The sequence below is a fragment of the Leucoraja erinacea genome, chromosome 34, assembly GCF_028641065.1.
Source record: "Leucoraja erinacea ecotype New England chromosome 34, Leri_hhj_1, whole genome shotgun sequence".
Classification (NCBI taxonomy): domain Eukaryota; kingdom Metazoa; phylum Chordata; class Chondrichthyes; order Rajiformes; family Rajidae; genus Leucoraja; species Leucoraja erinaceus.
In genome coordinates this window covers 6,881,435-6,902,598 of record NC_073410.1, presented here as the reverse complement: position 1 = coordinate 6,902,598, position 21,164 = coordinate 6,881,435, and the positions used below count along the sequence as shown (strand labels likewise).

General features: G+C 44.7%; 1 protein-coding gene across 2 annotated transcripts in view; it reads left to right on the top strand.

Annotated features, from left to right (window-relative positions):
• Positions 1-21,164, top strand: part of cdh23 (cadherin-related 23) — a 533,293-nt gene that overhangs the window by 158,489 nt on the left and 353,640 nt on the right. For both annotated transcript variants that reach the window (XM_055661759.1, XM_055661758.1), the window contains exon 9: positions 8,872-8,950. In XM_055661759.1, the coding sequence (XP_055517734.1) occupies positions 8,872-8,950 (79 nt within the window). The remainder of the gene's footprint in view (positions 1-8,871; positions 8,951-21,164) is intronic.

The following is a 21,164-nucleotide window of genomic DNA, read 5'->3' as shown; positions in this document are numbered from 1 at the left end:
AACCCTGTGGGGTAGAGAGGTCCTCGAAGGGGAACTGAGCCTTTGGTGGAGGATCCTGAGATCATTTCTCTGACTGTCCCCATCTCCACATCATGGCCGGAAGGTCAATTGCCTTCAGTAACGCTGATGAGCTGACATTCATTTGAATAATTAAAAAAATTAAGTTCTTAAAAAAGTTCAATTTTGCTTAAAATATATTTGTGACAGAAAGTAAAGACATTAATATTAATGATAATAAAACAGTGCATATTGACACCAAATGCTGGAGTAACTCAGCGGGACAGGCAGCATCTCTGGAGAGGAGGAATGGCTGACATAGATTCATAGACATTAGGTTCAGGAGTAGGCCATTCAGCCCTTTGAGCCAGCACCGCCATTCAATGTGATCTTGGCAGATCATCCACATCAGTACCCCGTCCCTGCCTCTTCCCCGTACCCCTTGATTCTGCTAGCCCTAAGAGCTCTATCTAACTCGAGTCTTGTTGGGTGAGTTTGGTCTCCCATGGGATCTCCACAAGATCGCCACATGGGCTTGTTGCTGTTCAGGGAACATTGCTCTGTGGAACTTCAACCCTTTGACAGGCAGTGCTTAACTACTAAGTATTTTGCCTACATATGTTGTAACCAATATTCTTACAGGCTTTAGATGGACACAACGAGCTATGGCTAAGCAGGTCAGGCAGCATCTCAGGAGAAATAGGCTTTGGGTCGGGACCCTTCTTCAGACCCATCTTTTGGTACCGACCCAAAACGTTACCTATCCTTTATCTCCAGAGATTCTGCCTGCCTGCTGAGTTACTCCAGCACTCTGTATCTATCTCTGCTATAAACCAGCATCTGCAGTTCTTTGTGACTATAGGCTTCTACTGATGTGTGCTGAGTGTTTTTGCCATTGGTACAACCTCTGTTATTTCTCCTCACAAAGTAGATGGTTGATCAGACTTCCATGGGACTTTGTCTCTGTGTCTCTACATGAAGGAATTTCCCAAGGATTTGTAGGTGGGAGGAGGTGTTGTTGGCATCGGTTGTTGTGGTAATATTTGCAGGAGAGGGCATATCTCCAGGCGTGCTGGTATATTCAGTAGGGGGGGGGTAAGGCTTCATGTGTCAGTATTTACAAGGCAGTATTTAATGGTAAGCCATTGTGTGAATAGGATTTCACGATGTCAGTTATTGACTTTTACAAGCAATCTTCTGGGACTGGTGCAGTCAATTAAATTCAGACGGTCCTTCTTACTGATAGCCACGGGAAAGAGCAGATTAAAAACAATTTACAATGTAATGCAAAACTCTACACATTCTCGATTTGTATTATGAGGTTTTTGTAACATTTCAACAGAGATTGAAACCTACACGGTCACTGGGTGAATGTACAATCTCCGTACAGACAACTCCTGTGGTCAGGATCGAACCTGGGTCTCTGGAGCTGTAAGGGCCTGTCCCACTTGGCGATATTTTTCGGCGACTTCCAGCATCATTGACTGATGTATCCGGTCACCGATAAAGTTGCGGCGTGATGACGAATGACGCGCAGTGTCTCCTCAAGTGTGGCAACATTTTTTTTGTCGCCCGCTGGATTTTGAAATGTTCAAAATCTTTTGCTGTCCCTGATGCATCAGTCAATGTCGCCGGCAGTTGCCGAAAAAGTCGCCAAGTGGGACAGGTCTTCTGTTCCAACTTCCTCGTGTTCTTCCTCTTGTCTGTTGTTATTTGCAAGAAGGCTCTCTGGTAGTGTCTATCCAAGCATCTTGAAGGAAACATCAGATAGATACAAAATGCTGGAGTATCTCGGGGGGGCAGGCAGCATCTCTGGGGAGAAGGAATGGGCGACATTTCGGGTCAAGAACCTTCTTCAGACTAAGATTCAGGGGAGAGGGAAACAAATGATAGTGACAATGACACAGAACAACGAATGAAAGACCAGGAAACGTAAATGGACACTTCACTTTTCGCAGGTAAATGTAAAATGTAAGCTGTTTCACCAGATAAGATGCATGATGGCCCCTTGAAACCTTAGGGACTCAAAGCTCCGCTGGAGATTCTCAGCGAGTGCGTCTATGTTTTTATACCTGGCAGTAGGCTTTTATGCTTCACAGGGAAAGCTGCTGAAACGTGCTTGTGATTGTGCAGATTGTCCCCCTGAAGGTTAACCCACCCTGACACAACTGTCAGACACTGTTTACTGCCTTTAAGAAAACAGAATGTCAGTTTTGCTCTGAACGAGAGATTCCCAGGCTGATTTAAATTAACTGCGATAAATTCTGGAAATGGGATGTTAAATATCACACGTTGCGTCTCTTTCCCCCTCTCTTTAATACTGTGGCTGATTTGGAAAACAATTACCGCATGACTTATGGCCACCAGAGACCATTTGCGTTCTTTCCCCACCCCCTCTCTGGTCTCTCTACATGGAAAGGTCAGTGGCCTTGGATTTATAGGTATCGCTGTCTAAGTCGAATGCACTTTTGATTCTGTAAGCTTGGTGAACATGCTGCAAATTTCAGCTACTGCAACAGAGCAGGCAACACATTATTTTCTGCTGTTTGATCTCAAGACAAGATAGAGCTGAGACCCTGGTACGGTTTAGTAGCATTTATTGGCAGACTGTTTAGTTTAGAGATGAAATGCAGAAACAGGCCCTATGGCCCACCGAGTCCGCACCGACCAACGATACATAGAAACATAGAAACATAGAAAATAGGTGCAGGAGGAGGCCATTCGGCCCTTCGAGCCAGCACCGCCATTCGATATGATCATGGCTGATCTTCCAACTCAGTATCCCATCCCTGCCTTCTCTCCATACCCCCTGATCCCTTGAGCCACAAGGGCCACATCTAACACCCTCTTAAATATAGCCAATGAACTGGCCTCAACTACCTTCTGTGGCAGAGAATTCCACAGATTCACCACTCTCTGTGTAAAAAATGATTTTCTCATTTCGGTCCTAAAAGACTTCCCTCTTATCCTTAAACTGTGACCCCTAGTTCTGGACTTCCCCAACATCGGGAATAATCTTCCTGCTTCTAGCCTGTCCAACCCTTTAAGAATTTTGTAAGTTTCTATAAGATCCCCCCTCAGTCTTCTAAATTCTAACATGTAAAAGCCGAGTCTATCCAGTCTTTCTTCATATGAAAGTCCTGCCATCACAGGAATCAGTCTGGTGAACCATCTCTGTACCCGCACATTATCACCACCACCACACACACTAGGGACAATTTTACATTCATACCCAGCCAGTTATCCTACCAATCTGTACGTCTTTGGAGTGTGGGAGGAAACCGAAGATCTCGGAGAAAAAACCCACGCAGGTCACGGGGAAAACGTACAAATTCCGTACAAACAGCACCCGGAGTCAGGATCGAACCCGGGTCTCTGGTGGTGTAAGGCAGTAGCTCTCCCGCTGTGCCACTGTGTGGGACAGGCAGCTTCGCTGGAGAGAAGGAATGGGTGACGTTTCGGGTCGAGACCCTTCTTCAAACTGAACCAAAAACCAGCTGACTAGGAAGCTCGATCTCACACACAGAGTCTGAAGAAGGGTCTCCAGAGATGCTGCCTGTCCCGCTGAGTTATTCCAGCTGATGTGATGGGACTTGAGAGACGGGAATCTTAAATGTTCACTGTGTAAATCAAATAACTTTGTCGGAGTGAAGAAGATCTTTCCCAGAAACACCAACATATTTTTATTTTAAGCCCCACTCGGACTTCATCTGCCCCAAGTACTTGCGTCTTGTTTTGAATTGTTAAATCATAATTTGAAAGCAAAAACACTTCACTGCCTTTCAAAGCAGAACGATACCAGGAGGCCAGTGGAAGAAGTGTCGCGACCCCCGTCATTTCAGAACAATTTGCTGTCTGTACAGGTCCCGTCATCTTTTGGTTCGACAATTAAACTGATTGTTTTGTTCAGCATTTTCCGCATGAACGGACGACATTTACGCAATATTTCGCCCTTTCTTTCTGTTAAAAGTCAGGATGAGGGGAGAAATTAATCCGTGACACCATAAAAATAACGAACGCTTCTGGTGGTCGGGTCTAAATTGGTTTGGGCACTTTATGCGCAGTGTGGTGGAACACTTAAATGAATGTTGATTACCAGGGTCAGTTCTGTTGGTAGCGCATGGAATTCCAGTACACAGAGCAGCAGAGTGGATTTTAACCAGCACTACCCCCCCGACAGCTATTGCATTTCAACGGAAGGACACAAAAAGCTGGAGTAATTCAGTCGGACAGGCAGCATCTCTGGAGAGAAGGAATGGGTCGAGGCCCTTCTTCGGACTAGTTCAGGATAAGGGAAACGAGAGATATAGACGATGATAGTCAGGTTTATACCTTGGTTTATAGACTTGGTTTATACTCTCTAGAATTTAGAAGATTGAGAGGGGATCTTATAGAAACTTACAAAATTCTTAAGGGGTTGGACAGGCTAGATGCAGGAAGATTGTTCCCGATGTTAGGGAAGTCCAGGACAAGGGGTCACAGCTTAAGGATAAAGGGGAAATCATTTAGAACCGAGATGAGAAGAACTTTTTTTACGCAGAGAGTGGTGAAGAATGCCACAGAGGGTAGTTGAGGCCAGTTCATTGGCTATATTTAAGAGGGAGTTAGATGTGGCCCTTGTGGCTAAGGGGATCAGGGGGTATGGAGAGAAGGCAGGTACGGGATACTGAGTTGGATGATCAGCCATGATCATATTGAATGGCGGTGCAGGCTCGAAGGGCCGAATGGCCTACTCCTGCACCTAATTTCTATGTTTCTATGATATAGAGAGATAAAGAACAATGAATGAAAGATGTGCAAAAAAGTAACGATGATGAAGGAAACTGGCCATTGTTAGCTGTTGGGTGAAAGCGAGAAGCTGGTGCATCTTGGCTGGGGGAGGGATGGAGAGAGAGGGAAGTTAGAGAAATCAATGTTAATACCACTGGGCTGTAAGCTGCCCAAGCGAAATATGAGATGCTGTTCCTCCAATTTGCGTTTAGCCTCACTCTGACAATGGAGGAGACCTAGGACAGAAAGGTCAGTGTGGGAATGGGAAGGAGAATTAAAGTGTTCAGTAACCAGGAGATCAGGTAGGTTCAGGCGGACTGAGCGAAGGTGTTGAGCGCAACAATCGCACAGTCTACGTTTGGTCTCGCCCAATGTATAAGAGTCCACAGGTACACAAAAATGCTGGAGAAACTCAGCGGGTGCAGCAGCATCTATGGAGCGAAGGAAATAGGCAACTTTTCGGGCCGAAACCCTTCTTCAGATATAAGAGTCCACATCCTGAACAACGGATGCAGTAGATGAGGTTGGAGGAGAAGCTTGCCTTGACAGCTCCGGGCATTTTCCCTGAGGTTTGGTGCCTGGGTTAGACTGCCCTGTACTTCACAGTGGAAGCCTGTTGTTCCCTGACTCTGCCAACTCGACGGAGCTTCCATTAAAACTCTGGTGTGAAATTGTGGGAGAGCTCTCGTTTCCCATTCACGGGAAGTTGAGGTAATGCAGACAAGCGGCAATGCAGTAACGCAGATAGCAAACCCGTTCCCAGTACCCCGGAAAGTCCTGCATTTCTGTAGCACCTATTGTGATCCCTTTATGCTACACTGGGGTACTTATGAAATAAATCAAGGACAGCATGGAATTGATGGACCGAATGGTCTCCATGGTCATAAGAAAATGATCACTTGTAGCGGCGCCTGCTAGCGCACGCAGATATCGAACCCGGCGTTCGGAAGCCGCGGTCACGTGACTCGGGAGGGGCTGGGGTTTTCGTGCGTTTTTTCCCTTGCGCGCGTTAGTTCAGCGCTGACCACCGATGTGGCCAGACGTGTCTGTTAAACCTGTATGCTGCAACTTAAACTTTTGAATAAAGTATTGGTGGAAAACTCCAGGAGTGGTTTATCAGACTGCCAAACACTGTACAATACAATACAATACAGGCATTGTCTGATGCAGCGAATGGGGATTGTGTGCACATTGGTTGCCACAAACTACAGGGGCGGTAATAGCCGAATTAAGACCATTTTGAGGCTGAGAGGAGAGATGGCTGATCCGAGCAGCCCGATTACATTGGGAATGTGGGAGGAAAATGGATCGATGGCTTAGTTGCTGTGAATGAAGTTAGATTGTGGTGGGAAGTGGGGCTGCAATGATGGAGCATCATTCAGGCTAGCTTTCCCTTGCAGTTTAAGTGCAGCCGGGCAGCGCTGATATGCTGCATTGCTGCTGTCTTGGTATTAGTGTTTGCTTCTGCCCGCTGGCAACATTCTCAACATTGAGCGATGAGGCTGTGGACTGAGGGGGCGAAGCACAAACCTCAGGAGTGAAGGTTGGAATGTTGATCAGAGGAGACATTGAATCCAGCCTTTGCCTGTTACAGTCAGTCATAGTCATGGAGCTTGGCTCTTTGGCACAACTAGTCCATGCTGCCCCATCTAAAGTAATCCCATTTACCTGCAGTTGACCCATTTGGATGCCGCTCTTAACAACGAGAGCGCGGGCTGGACTATGAAAATGGCGCCAAAATGTGCCGTGTCTTGTACGTGGGCTCAGTGGTCTATTTCTGTACACTTTGTTAATCCAGGATGTGCTTGGACATGGGAATACTGTACTGGACTATCTGTGAGAACATAATTTATCTGTATATTTGCACCTGTGATAATAAAAGCACCATTGAACCATTGATATCCCTCTAAACCTTTCCTGTCCATGTACCTGTCCAATTGTCCATTAAATGTTGCTATAGTACCAGTCTCAACTACCTCTGCTGGCAGCTTGTTTGATATACCCACACCTTCTGAGTGAAAAGGTTCCCCCTCCAGGATACTGTATATATCTTTCCCCTCTTACCTTAGACCTATAATCTCTGCTTCTCGGTTCCCCGACTTTGGATAAAAGGCTGTGCATTCACACCATCAGATTCAGATTCAGATTCAGATTCAGATTCAATTTTAATTGTCATTGTCAGTGTACAGTACAGAGACAACGAAATGCATTTAGCATCTCCCTGGAAGAGCGACATAGCACATGATTTGAATGAATAATAATAAGTGTCCGGGGGGGGGGGGTGGTGATTGGCAGTCACCGAGGTACGTTGTTGAGTAGAGTGACAGCCGCCGGGTAGAAGCTGGTCCTCGACCTGCTGGTTCGGCAACGGAGAGACCTGTAGCGCCTCCCGGATGGTAGGAGGGTAAACAGTCCATGGTTGGGGTGAGAGCAGTCCTTGGCGATGCTGAGCGCCCTCCGCAGACAATTCCCCTCGTTGTGGATGAATCCTTGATACAATTTTGAATACGCAAGGCTATTTATTTCCCAGTTTTAGCCAACATTTAACGTCATTTATCAGTTTAGCAGCTATCGGAGATTGCAGTGCACTTCCAGTGCTATCTATGTGGAGTTTGCATGTCCTCTATTTGACCATTGGTGCTCCATTATCTTCCCACATCCATAATATCATCTCATTGTTAGTCACCTGTTAGTTATTTCTGGTGTAGGTGAGTTGCAGGAGGGCTGGGGGACTTGATAGAAATGAGAGGGCAACTAGGTTACATGCAAATAAGTGCAGGAATGGATGACAGAAATACTCTGAGAGTAGGAGAGGACTTGATAGACAAAATAATATGAAAATAACATGCTGCATGTAATGACACAACTAATCCCAGAAAATGTGTGAACTTATTCATCAGCGTCTGAGAATGTGATTTTTATGCAGATAATTTGGATAGAACTACATCCCATTCACAACATTTTGTAGTGAAATTAATCTTAGATTGATAGACTCTTGATTAGTATGGGTGTCAGGGGTTATGGGGAGATGGCAGATGAATGAGGATGAGAGGGAAAGATAGATCAGCCTGATTGACTGGTGGAGTGGACGTGATGGGCCGAATGGCCTAACTCTGCTCCTACAACCTATGAACTTATGATTGGAGGACATTACCATAGTTTCTTAAAATCTCTTTCCGCCTTGTGTTCTGTTTAAGTGGTCTGTCTTCGAATCTAATTGAATATTGTACAATCTGTGTGTGCCGCATAATTAGACTTGACCATTTCCAACTCTTTGGCCAACTCATTAGATTTAAGTCAAATATAAATATACCTCAATTATCATAAAGGGCTTTGGGAAAGAGTTCACTGTGAAAAGAATCGAGTGTGTTTAAATTGTCATGTGTATCACCACTGAACAATAAATCCTTGCATGCAACAGCACAACAGGCTGGTAAGCACAGATAATACATAGATAATATATAATAAACACAAATTCAATAAATAGCCCAAAACACGCTCAAAAATATGTCATAAATCTCACCCCACAGGCAGTCTAAAATGTAAAGGCACATGCCATCATTTTACACAGAGAGTGGTGAATCTGTGGAATTCTCTGCCACAGAAGGTAGTTGAGGCCAGTTCATTGGCTATATTTAAGAGGGAGTTAGATGTGACCCTTGTGGCTAAAGGGATCAGGGGGTATGGAGAGAAGGCAGGGATGGGATACTGAGTTGGATGATCAGTCGTGATCATATCAAATGGCAGTGCAGGCTCTAAGAGCCGAATGGCCTACTCCTGCACCTATTTTCTATGTTTCTATGTTTCTATCATCAATGACATGCAAAACAGGCCAAATGGCCACTACACTAATTGCAACCAAAACAGGTCCGTAGAAGTTCATTGTTGACATTACCGTTGCGTTCAATAGTCTAATGATTGTTGGGAAGAAGCTCTTCTTGAACCTGGAGGTACATTGTTTGATCTCCTTTCCCTTCTTGCCGATGGTAGGAGTGAAGTGAGAGCGTGGCCAGGGTGGTGTGGGCCTCTGATGATATTAACTGCCCATGCAAATTCTTCCTTTCCAAATAGGATTTCAGCTATTTGTTTGCAATTGTTTTCCAGGGTAAGACCGTGCGAGTTATTACGGCGCTGGATCAAGACCGCGGACGGCCTCGGGGAATTGGTTACACCATCGTTTCGGGTAAGAGAGTTGGTATTGCTTTTGTTTTAATGCCATTTTGCTATCCATTGGTGAAAAGAGATGAGCAAGGACCTCCATTGGTGGTGAAAGGAATTTGCAAATGCATCCAACAGGAATGGAAAACAAGGAGTGAATAATAGAGCTATTGAGTAATGTAACTGTCACAATTGGGAACATTGTGTAAACTGGTTATTGTGAAATGGAAGTGGTCCCTTCTCATGAAGCCTGGTGGCTGTGTCAAGAGCTCGGAGAGATTTTCAATTACAGCTCTGAGCAACATTAGCTTGCAAAGTGAATTCTTTCATGTTGCTTTCTCTGGAACATAAAATACCAGTCCCACTTAGGCTATTTTTTAGTTGACTACAAGCGACTGGGCTGTTGCCACATGGTCACCGAGGTGTCGCCTGTATTATCGTGAGTAGTCTCCTCGGTCGCCCAAAGAGTCATAGCGTTGGATTTTCAGCATATTCAAAAAATGTTGGCAACAGTGGGTGTAGCTTGACTTCTCCTGATGTAGGTGCTGTTGTAGGTTGTCGCTGGGTGACGTAGGCTGACTTTGGTGAATTCCATTGGCGACTACCTACGTCAACCGGCGACAGGCACCGGCGACTGAATTGTCTTCAGTTGTCGCACCAAGTCGTATCTGTAACAACTTAAACGAGAAGCTACGTTTACTGAAAGCAGAGTGATCTCTCCTGCCAAATGCAGTCGGTGGGAGTTCGCCACATAACAGAGATTCTGGGGAACATCAAACTGCAGTCAGCTTCAGGAGAGTCTAAATGAAAGAATTGCGTTATCTGACTCATGGCGGTTAGTTCCTTGTCACTTGTTCAGAAGGTTGGCAGATTTAAATGTGCTCCCAGAAAAATCATTTCAAGTATCCAGGCCAACACTTGGCATGAAGCAAGTGGTGAGGAAGAACAAATGACTCAGACTGACACAGGGATTTGAGTGCGTCATCAAAGGAGTGTCGCCCTGTCAAAGATGTTGCCTTAGAAATAGAACATTAAGCCAAGGCCCAGTCTGGTGCTCCAGCTAACTGTAAATTATTACATTAACACTATTGCAACAAAGAAAACTGGGAGATATCCCATGGCCTGGCCAATATTCATCACCAACCATAGCAAACCATATCTGTCCTCCAACATATCGTATCTGACTGGGCTCGTCGTGCAAATTAGCTGCCAAATTTCCTTCATGACATTGCGACTGCACTTCCAAAAACTGTCATTGGCTGCAAAGCAATTCAGGACATGCTGAAAAAATGCTCTGGAATTACTCTCCGCTTGGGTTTCCAGTCATTGCTCCAAAGCCGCGCAACACGCTAATTTGTCTCTTTGACCTTTTGGTGGCCAGTTAAAAGGCCACGGTTAGCTAAACAACTGATTGTGGCCGCTTCTCTCTGAAACTACCAGTCTGCAAATAAAAGCTATTTGGAAATTTGGTCCCTGAGGAAAGTTCCTGAGGATATTAATCCTTACCTGGAGAGACGGGAGCAGAGAATCAAAATTCCACATGTAATACCAAACGCGACAAATTAGTTTACCGCTGGCTCTGGGTATCCCAACGCACAAGATCTCACTTCATTCCGTTCACAAGAAGAGAAAGCCTGCCCTCAGGGACCTGAGTTTTATGTTTGGTTCAAATCATTACAGTTGTGTAACAAAAAGCCACATGACTGTTGTATTATAGTAATGGACCCACTTGAGCGCAAGTCAGAAATTAAATGCACTTTTCAATCAAAGCCCTTATTGTGTTTTTTTTGTGCTTTGTTAACTCAGGGAAGGATTACGTTAAGTGAGTAATTGGATCTTGGAGCTTGTTTGTGTCGGGAGTTCATTAATTCACTCAATTTCTTTTTTGAAAGTGCATGTGTGTGCATCGGTAATTTTACAGCCACACAATATATTATGGCCTTTGAAAAAAGGTCTCGAGGAATCTGTTAAGTCCGGAAATATTTCAATAAAAGGTTAACCATTAAAAGATCAAATCAGAACGTATGATACAGGGAAGTCAAGGAAGTAGTAATCACAAACTCCAAAAAACGTAAGGTCTGAAGAAGGGTCCCAACCTGAAACGTTGCCCATCCATGTTCTCCCGGGATGCTGCCTGACCCACTGCGTTACTCCAGCACTTTGTGTCCTTTTTATATGTGAAATGGGAATCAATCCAACACCATTTCTGCCTGTTTTACTGTTGAATAAGATTTTGATGGACATTCTGCCTAACATCTATTCTCTGATCAGTTCCATGAATCTTTAGATTAGTTTAGAGACCCAGAGCGGAGTCAGGCCCTTTGGCCCAGCACGTCCGCGCCAAGCAGCGATCCCCGTACACGAGCACTATCCGACACATTAGAGACAATTTACAATTTCTACAGAAGCGAATTAACCTACAAACCTGCACGTCAGTGGAGTGTGGGAGGAAACCAGAGAAGACACACGGGGAGAACGTGCAAACTCCGTACAGACAGCACTCATAGCCAGGATCGAAACTGGGCCTCTGGCGCTGTAAGGCAGCAACTCTACTGCTTCACCAGCGTGCACCCTCCTCTTGATTTCTCCCAGTCTCTTATCGTAGACAGATCAATGATAAGTATTCATCTACTTGAATGACTGCAATTTTAACAAATGAAAGAATAGAAATTGCTCATTGTACCTTGAGCAAAATATAGACTCGAGTGCAGAATATGAAGAAAATTTGAAGACTATTCTGGTTCCAGAGATTTAATAAATGGATGAATTTTAGCAACTATGACATTGTTTTAGATCCAGGCGTCGTGATCAGTGTAACCTCTGTACTCTGCACATCTGCTGATGCATAGGAGCAGACACGTCCTGCTTCTTGGGGTGTGGAGTTACAAGATGCAGCGCGGGAACAGGCCCTTCGGCCCATCGGATCAACGCTGACCTGTGATCCCTGCACACTAACCTATCCTACACACACTGGGGACAATTTACAATTATGCCCAGCCAATTAACCTACAAGCCTGTGCATCATAAGCCCCATCTACACTAGTCCCACCTGGCCCATATCCCTCTAAACCTATCCTATCCATGCACCAATCTACATATTTCTTCAATGTTGTCAGAGTAAATAAATTGTTGGCTTGTGTCCTTCGCCAGAATGAGCACAAAAATTACCCTGATGATCTACGATAAAGAACTCCTGCAGTGTTAACCTGTGGTTGAGATCATTGATCTGAAGGTCCCATTAATCATTCCTTACAAGAGCAGAGCTTTCTTTGATGTCTGCCAACATTCATGCCTTTACAGCATAGAAGTGTAATATCTCATGATTATAACATTGCTAATAATGGGAGCTTGCTGTGCATAAACAGACTGCCATATATCCTGTATTACACCTGTGTAGGAAGGAACTGCAGATGCCGGTATAAACCGAAGATAGATACAAGATGCTGGAGTAACTCAGCAGGACAGGCAGAACCTCTGGAGAGATGGAATAGGTGACGTTTCGGGTCGAGACCCTTCTTCAGACCCGAAACGTCACCCATTCCTAACCTCCAGAGATGCTGCCTGTCCCGCTGAGTTACTCCAGCATTTTGTGTCTATCCTGAAAAATACATAACTGGTTGTGAAGTGTTCGGGGATGTCCTGAGGTTCTCAAGGTGCTATATAAATGCAAATCTGCACTTTTAAAATACACAATGCAAGTCACCATCCCAAGTCTTTATCTGTTTCCCTCTCCACAATGGCTCCTGAACACTCACAATATTCTCCACTTTTCTTTGAATTTTCTTTTACTTATTTTTCTTGAAAGAAAAAGTTTTTGGGCCAGCGAGCATTCCATTACAGCCTTAAATCGCCGACAAACGTCCATCTCATTCATGTCGAAAAGCATTTTCTATATATTCACGTTTTTCATTAGGCAGAACGTCAACAGTATAAACAAGACCTTACTAATAAAGCACACTGCATTTTAAAACAGCCAGCTTCAATTTACAATCAAATGCATCTGAGAATTTGATTAAATCGCATTGAGTTCTGCTCGAGGTTGAATAACCCTTCCCAGTCAATAGTTGCCACTTTCGCTAACAGAGACCAATTTATTGGTCTCAAAGGCTTGACATATCAATCCCATTTGCTCAGGAGGAGATCGTTAATTTTTAATTAAAACTCATAATTTCAGCATGAGATTCATTAGCTACGTGGGGAGGGACATCAGTTGTTAATGGTTCAACACTGGCCTGCCCGTGATCATTTTTGCCGAGACCGGTGTTTCGATGTTCAAGCACTTTACATTTATCCTTTGATCAACAGTGTCAAAATAATAAGGTTTGCCATTGCAAGTGCTGTTTGAGTGAGGTTCATGTGTGGTAATTGGGTGTCATGCATTGTATGGTCAAACAGTCAATGCCCTCCAAAACTGCTGAGTTGGCTGAAAGGTTTTTGCTATTAAAGGCACTGCACAAACACAAGTCTTTCCTCTTTCATTGACACCAATTCCAGATGGTGTCTTAATCCAGGATGATGGATTGTGAAAGACCTTTCAGCTGCATCACCTTTTTCGTTTAGAAATACAGAGTGAAAAGCCCCTGGCCACTGGGTCCAGGCCAACCAGCAATCATCTATACACGAATTCCATCCTAAGCACTAGGGCGATTTACACAAACCAATTAACCTACAAAAACCTGCACGTCTTTGGAATGTGGGAGGGAACTAGAGATCCCGGAGAAAACCCACGTGGTCACTGAGAGAACGTACGAACTCCACACAGACAGCATCCGTAGTCAGGATCGAACCTCGGTCTCTGACTCTACCATTGTGCCATTCTATCAAGGTTGTCTTTATGGTGCAGTGCTGCGGCAACTCTACTGTGTGGAGTTTGCACATTCTCCCTGTGACTGAGTGGATTTTCTCAGGATGCTCCCAGTTTTCTCCCACATTCCAAAGACGCAAAGGTTTGAAGGTTAATTGGTTTATGTCGATTGCCCCTCGTGTGTAAGATAGAATTAAGGGCCTGTCCCACTGTCCGAGATATTTCAAGAGCTCTCCCGAGTTTAAAAAAAATCAAACTCATGGTAAGCACGTAGAATGGACGTAGAGGCTATGTCGGAGCTCATGGACGTCTCGTAGCGGCTCGTAACGCTAACGGCAGGTACTCGGGGAAACGCGGTACCTCGTGACGTTTTTTCAGCATTGTGAAAAATGTCCACGAGAGCCCTTAGTACCTACGAACGGCTATTACCGTAATTCTCCGAGTTCGAATCAGGGGAAACTCGGGAGAACTCTTGAATTACCACGTACTGTGGGACAGGCCCGTTAGTGGGCAGTTGATCGCTGTTCGGCGTGGACCAGCTGGGCTAAAAGGGCTAAAGGTTTCCATGCTGTAACCCTAAAACTTAAACTGTAGATTGGTACCTGATGGATCGACATGGATGTAGCGGTCTGAAGCACTGCTGTGGAGTGGGGCTAGTTGCACAGGATTTTCCCAAGCATAATAGATGCATTGCCTTAGATAGACACAAAAAGCTGGAGTAACTCAGCGGGACAGGCAGCATCTCTGGAGAGAAGGAATGGGTGACGTTTCGCGTCGAGACCCTTCCGCATTGCCTTGTTTGTGCTGTGCAGTTCTGTGATTCTGCTGCGGTGGACGTGGATGGATTGGGAGAATTTCAAATTAACATTTTAATCTCTTTGTCATCCCACCTTGTTCTCTGTGCACGCTGTCAGGGGAGCAAAATAAATAATTTTCTGCCGGTCTAGTCATTGTATAATAATAATAATAATAACTTTATTTATATAGCACTTTTCCTACAATTGAATGCAACACAAAGTGCTTTCCACAGGACTGAACAGAATACAATATAAAACAGAAAGAACAGTTAATAGCATAAAAAGCACAGATTTATATAAAAATATAAAATATCGAATATAAAATTGAGAGTGTAAAAGGACAATGGAAGTAAAGTCAGTTCAAAGCTTGATTAAAAAGATACGTTTTAAGCTGCCGTTTAAAAATGTCAACTGAGTGGGCATCTCTCGTAGCCCCCCCTGGGTTGGGTATTCCACAGCTTGGGGGCGTCATTGAAAAAGGCCTCTTCAATTTTCTCATTGCTGGGGCATTGAGAGGCTAACAGTCCGGCATCAGAAGACCTGCGGGCTCGAGTAGGGGCAAAGGGAAGGGGAGACTGTAAAATATGCTGCTCCTGAGACATTTAGGGCTTCATAGACAAGAAGGAGGACTTTATAGTCTATCCTGGATCTCACTGGGAGCCAATGAAGGGAGTATAATACTGGGGCGATATGTTCCCTTTTCTTGGTTTTTGTTAAAAGCCGGGCTGCGGCATTTTGAAATGAGCTGTAACTTGTTGGTGGATTTTGAAGGCAGACCGGTAAATAAGGCATTACAGTAATCAAGTCTGCAAGTTATGAAAACATGTACGAATACTTGGTGCTGGATGCTGTCATGTCACATACACGCCCAGAGACTTGTGAATTACTCAATACTGGTTTTCAGCACAAGCATTTTGTGCAAATTTATCGCCCGAATAGAAATGGCCCTGATAAGAATGAACATCACTGACAATGGTCATAAAGAATAAACTGTGGTTGGACCCGCCATATATTAAGTGAACTGTTTGTGAGGGAGATTGCTTCTCCACAGCAGAAATGTTGGGAGGGAATTTAATTCCAGACTATACACTTCAGTGTGCTTCTTCAAAGTCCTGAATATTATCGACCAATTTCGTTTCTGCATGGTCGCTCTGTTACGGTTGGGCAACGCACCACATCTTTGATCTATCGTGCAATTCCACGGTGTCTAGACAGTTTTCCTTCGTAGCTGGGTCAAGAAGCAGAGAAGAGAAAAAAAAAACATGTGGCTCAGAAAGCTGATTTTAAGCGAAAAAATGTTCTTGCTTAAATCTGTCACTTGTGGCTGCTAAATTGCACCGTGTATCTCAGCTCATGGCAGAGGTGCTGTAATTCTTGAAGAGAATCTCGCCACTGGGGAAAAAGTTTTATTCACCCCCATGAGAGATTGTGCGCATTTGTGCATTTATTTACACATCCCCGATATCAGACCAGTCGCAACGTGTAGAAATAAGGAATTGCAGATGCTGGTGCATACACAAAAAGGCCACAAACTCAGCAGGTCAGGCAGCATGCCTGAAAAACATGGACAGGTGACACTTGTGGGTCGAGACCCTTGGTGTCGAGAAAGTTGTATTGTGGCGTAGTCCGTGATGTTTTACAGTTTGAAAAATGTTCCAGGCCCCTCAAGAATAATGTGACCACAGAAACATAGAAACATAGAAATTAGGTGCAGGAGGAGGCCATTCGGCCCTTCGAGCCTGCACCGCCATTCAATATGATCATGGCTGATCATCAACTCAGTATCCCGTACCTGCCTTCTCTCCATACCCTCTGATCCCCTTGGCCACAAGGGCCACATCTAACTCCCTCTTAAATATAGCCAATGAACTGGCCTCAACTACCCTCTGTGGCAGAGAGTTCCAGAGATTCACCACTCTCTGTGTGAAAAACGTTCTTCTCATCTCGGTTTTAAAGGATTTCCCCTTTATCCTTAAGCTGTGACCCCTTGTCCTGGACTTCCCCAACATCGGGAACAATCTTCCTGCATCTAGCCTGTCCAACCCGTTAAGAATTTTGTAAGTTTCTATAAGATCCCCTCTCAATCTCCTAAATTTTGTAAATTGACCATTGTAATTGCTTTCTGTGACTGTGGTTTTGATGGCGTTTTAAAATTCTAATAACGCGTGAAGATTGGCCCAAACTCTCCACTGATGCCACCTGAGCTGCCGGGTGTTTTCATCAATGTTTTTTTATGTTTGGGCATTTCCGTGTCTCGTTCAGAAAGAGATATGTTGCAGAACTTTTACAAATGGAACCGAGTTTCTGCAAAAAATATCTCTGGAGTTAAAGGGCGACATGGTGGCCCGGAGGTAGAGTTGCTGTCTTTCTGCACCAGTGACAGGGGTTCGATCCTGACTTTGGGCGCTGTCTGTACGGAGTTTGTATGTTCTCCCTGTGACCGCGTGGGTTTTCTCCAGGTTCTCCGGTTTCCTCCCACATTCCAAAGATGTAAAGGATTGTAGATTAATTGGCTTTGTTAAAATTGTAAAATTGTCCCTAGTGTGTAGGATAGTGCTAGTGTATGGGGGTGTATGGGGATCGCTGGTCGGTGGGCCGAAGGGCCTATTTCTGCACTCTATCTCCATAGTCAGAACACAGAGGATGTAACTACTCTGAAAGGCAAACACATGGTCAGGGGTGACTACACTCAGGATTGGAGGAATGCTGCAGATGTGGCCCAGTGTATGAGATGCTAAAATGAGACATCTTCTACCTCTTGCTGTTCTATTAGTGCTAGTGTACAGGGTGATCGCTGGTCGGCATGGACTCGGCGGGCCAAAGGGCCTCTTTCTGCACTGTATCTCTAAAAGCTAAAGTCCACACATGCGTTAGCCATGACAGGAAGGCTGAGACCAAGAAACAGGACGTGAAACAGCAGTAACGTGAAGTAAAGGGCGAATGGAGGTATATAGAGATGCAAAATGGAAATTCAGTGTTAATGGTCCCTTGCAACAAGATATGTAACAGTGCAATTTCACTGTTTCCCTTCAGGGTCTTCATGGTTAAATCATATGTCAGGCATCCATTCCATATTACAGATGCTCCTCGATTTACGATGCTTCGACATGATATTTCACCTTTACGATGGTGCTAACGCTGGGTAGCGACAACGAGCCACAGCGCACGTCCGTCACGTGATCACATTGTATTAAATGTGTTTCCGACTTCCGATATACGATGGGTTTATTGGAACGTAACCCCATAGTAGGCCGAGGAGCAGCTGCATATTCAGGGTCTCTGGTGCTGTAAGGTAGCAACTCCACTGCAGCGCCACCGTGCCTTCCCACCTAGAGCCACGACACGGGCAAGCAGTGTGGTACAGCGTTGGTTTAGTTTAGTTTCGAGATACAGTGCGGAAACAGGCCCTTCGGCCCACCGAGTCCGCATCGACCAGCGATCCCCTAACACTACCCTACACACACTGTGAACGTTTAGACCAAGCCAATTAACCTACAAACCCGTACGCCTTTGGAATGTGGGAGGAAACCGAAGATCTCGGAGATAAAAACCACGCAGGTCACAGGGAGAACGCACAAACTCTGTACAGACAGCACCCATAGTCAGGATCGAACCCGGCACTCTGGCACTGAAAGCGCTGTGAGGCAGCAACTCTACCGCTCTGCCACCGTGCCGCCCAGCAGGTTGCAGGCTGGGGTGAGGAGACGAAGCTCTCTGTTCACGTCAGGCATTCTGCTACTCCAGTGGTTTCCAGACCATTATTGATCAATATTGTTTGAACTCGTGTAGCCTCGGGTGCTTTTAACAAAATGTTTCTGAGAAGTAGAGGCCTGACCTCGTAACACCCTATCCCTCCCAAGTGACTGTCACTGACTCTAAACCTTATTCATCCACAAAACAGTGAGTCAGTCAACCAAGATCTGAATTAAACAATCAATTGGCTTTCTACTCCCGGACTTGAGGAAATGGTGTTTCTGCCTGAATGGTAAAGGCTTTGGAAAGTTTCAGAAAGCTTTTCACATTGTTTTTCATTCAACGTTGAACCTCTTGTATAGATTGCAGACTTTAGTTTGGATTGCAATCAGATTTGTGAATCTTTGGCCTAAGATCGTGCTATGCGACCATTTCAGGTGATTTGAGCTTGGCTTTCTTCAGCTTCTTAGTTTGATTACACAGTCTTCCTTGGTTGTAGATAAATCCCACCACTAATACTTTAGAGTTGGGTCGTTATATTGCATAGAAACAGAGCCTTTGGCTCAATGCATCCATGCCAACCAGGATGTCCCATCAAGTCTCATTCCCATCTGGCCCATATCCCTCTAAACCTTCCCCATCATTGTACCTGTAAATTGAGCTGTAATACCTGCCTCAACTACCTCTTCTGGCAGCTCGTTCCATACGTGTCCGCCAACCGCAGTTCAGTTTAGTTCATTGTTACGTGTATCGATGTACAGTGAAAAGCTTTCGTCGTGTGCTAATCGGTCGGTGGACTGAATGAAGAAGATGACACAAAGTGTTGGAGTAACTCAGTGGGTCAGGCAGCATCTCTGGAGAACATGGATAGCTGATAATTCGGGTTGGGACCGTTCTTCAGGCAGTCGAGTTAAAACAATGTCCCTCAGGTTACTATTAACTCTTTCTGTGTGCCCTCTCTTCCTCCACTCCACCACACTGTGCGTTCACTCTAACTATTCTCTTTGTGATAGTCTCTTCGTGCTGTATCTCTAAACTAAAAGAAAAAGTGATAGGAGCAGAAGTAGGCCATTTGGCCCATCATTTCTAGTCCACCATTCAATCATGGCTGATCTAGCTTTCCCTCCCAACTCCATACTCCTTCTCCCTATAACCCCTGACACCCTATGTAAGTTAATTGGCTTCTGTAAAGGTCCCTGGTGTGTAGGGAGTAGTGGAATAACTTTGAGATAATGTGAACAGGTGATCAATGGACTCAGTGGGCTGAAGGGCCTGGTTCCACGCTGTTTTGTTTAATTAATCAACTGATTAGTTATTGGAGTTGAAGAAAGTTGTGCTCAATATATAAACTCTTGTCCAATTTGCCAGGATTGTAATTGTGAAAGCATTTGTGTTTCATTGACCTCCCACAGTGTCTTTGATGAGAAATGGTTTTCCAATCATTCATTCGTATTGATATTGAATGGATGCTCTATTGTAGAATAGATACACATCACTGAGATGTGAGAATGAGAGGAAGTACATCCTTTACAGCTTTGAGCTGGAGACAAGGAGTTATCAAGTGATTTGAACCTGACAATTTCCTTCACAAAGTCCTTTATAAAGATAGGTAGCTCCTTCTGTAGCTGCATCTATTTGCAGGTGCACCTCTATAAATAACAGTGCAAGTAGAACTACAGTAGCATTGACCATTGCTCCACTTAGAAAGGCAGAGATGCCAATAGCTACAAGAACTTCTATTTAGAAACCACTGTTAGGAGAGGCAAAAAGTCTTAGGTTGCCTCATAACATACTTTTCAATTGGAATTTGATTTGGTGCCATATAGCAGAGCAGGGAACCCAAATTTTGCCTAAAATGGTTTTCACTATAGAATGGGCGGCAAGGTGGTAGAGTTGCTGCCTTACAACGCCAGAGATCCAGGCTCGATCCTGACTGCGGGTGCTGTCTGTATGGAGTTTGTACGTTCTCCCCGTGACCTGCGTGGGTTTTCTCCGAGTTCTTCGGTTTCCTCCCACACTCCAAAGATAATTGGCTTGGCAAATGTAAAAATTGTCCCTAGTGTGTGTAGGATAGTGCTAATATGCGGGGGTCGCTGGTTGGCACGGACCTGTTGGGCCGAAGGGCATGGTTCCGCGCTGTATCTCTAAAATAAACTAAACTGTGGTTCCTAGTGCCTCTATGAAATAAAAGCATGATGATGTTGTGCCACTGCGGTGTGTGACTGATCTGTTGGTGTAAACTCAAGTATATTCAGATGTCACAACTTTTTCCACATGCTTTCAGCATTATTCAAGAATGAAATCGCATTTACAGACAGCTTAATTCCAATCGTTTAAATTGCATTCACCGCTTTCATTTGTTGGGCAGAGTGATACTGTTTACAAATCACCCCATTTCATTGTTCCTTCTTCGGACTTGCGAGGTGGAGGAAAGTGCCTCAGTTTCTAACAATAGTAGTTGATTCAAGTTTTAAATTGATGCTGTTCAGCGTGTAAATTTAAGAATGGATTCCCAAGTAAGATATCTCATTCATGCCGAGCTGTTTCACATTTAATGAATGGATTTTGCTGTCAACACATTTAAATGATGCCTGTCAGGATCTGAGTCACGATCCAGTTATTTGGTTTTATTTCATGGCTGTTCAACTTCGCCAAGAAGAACTGGCGGGTGAGGCACCGTGTTCAGAATGTATGACCCTATGCCTCTTTCCAGGCAGCTGTTGTGATACAGGCTCTTGATCCAAAACGTCAAGCACCCTTTAGCCTCCACAGATGCCGCTTGACCTGTTGAGCACTCCCAACGGTTTATTTATTTCTTGTCTCTGATTAAACAATCTGCGACGAGTGGTGTGCCTCAGGGTTCGATGCTGGGCCCATTACTTACTTACTTACTTACTGCCTATTATGCCTCCTGGCATGTAGGGCAGCAACGAAGGGCCTCCACT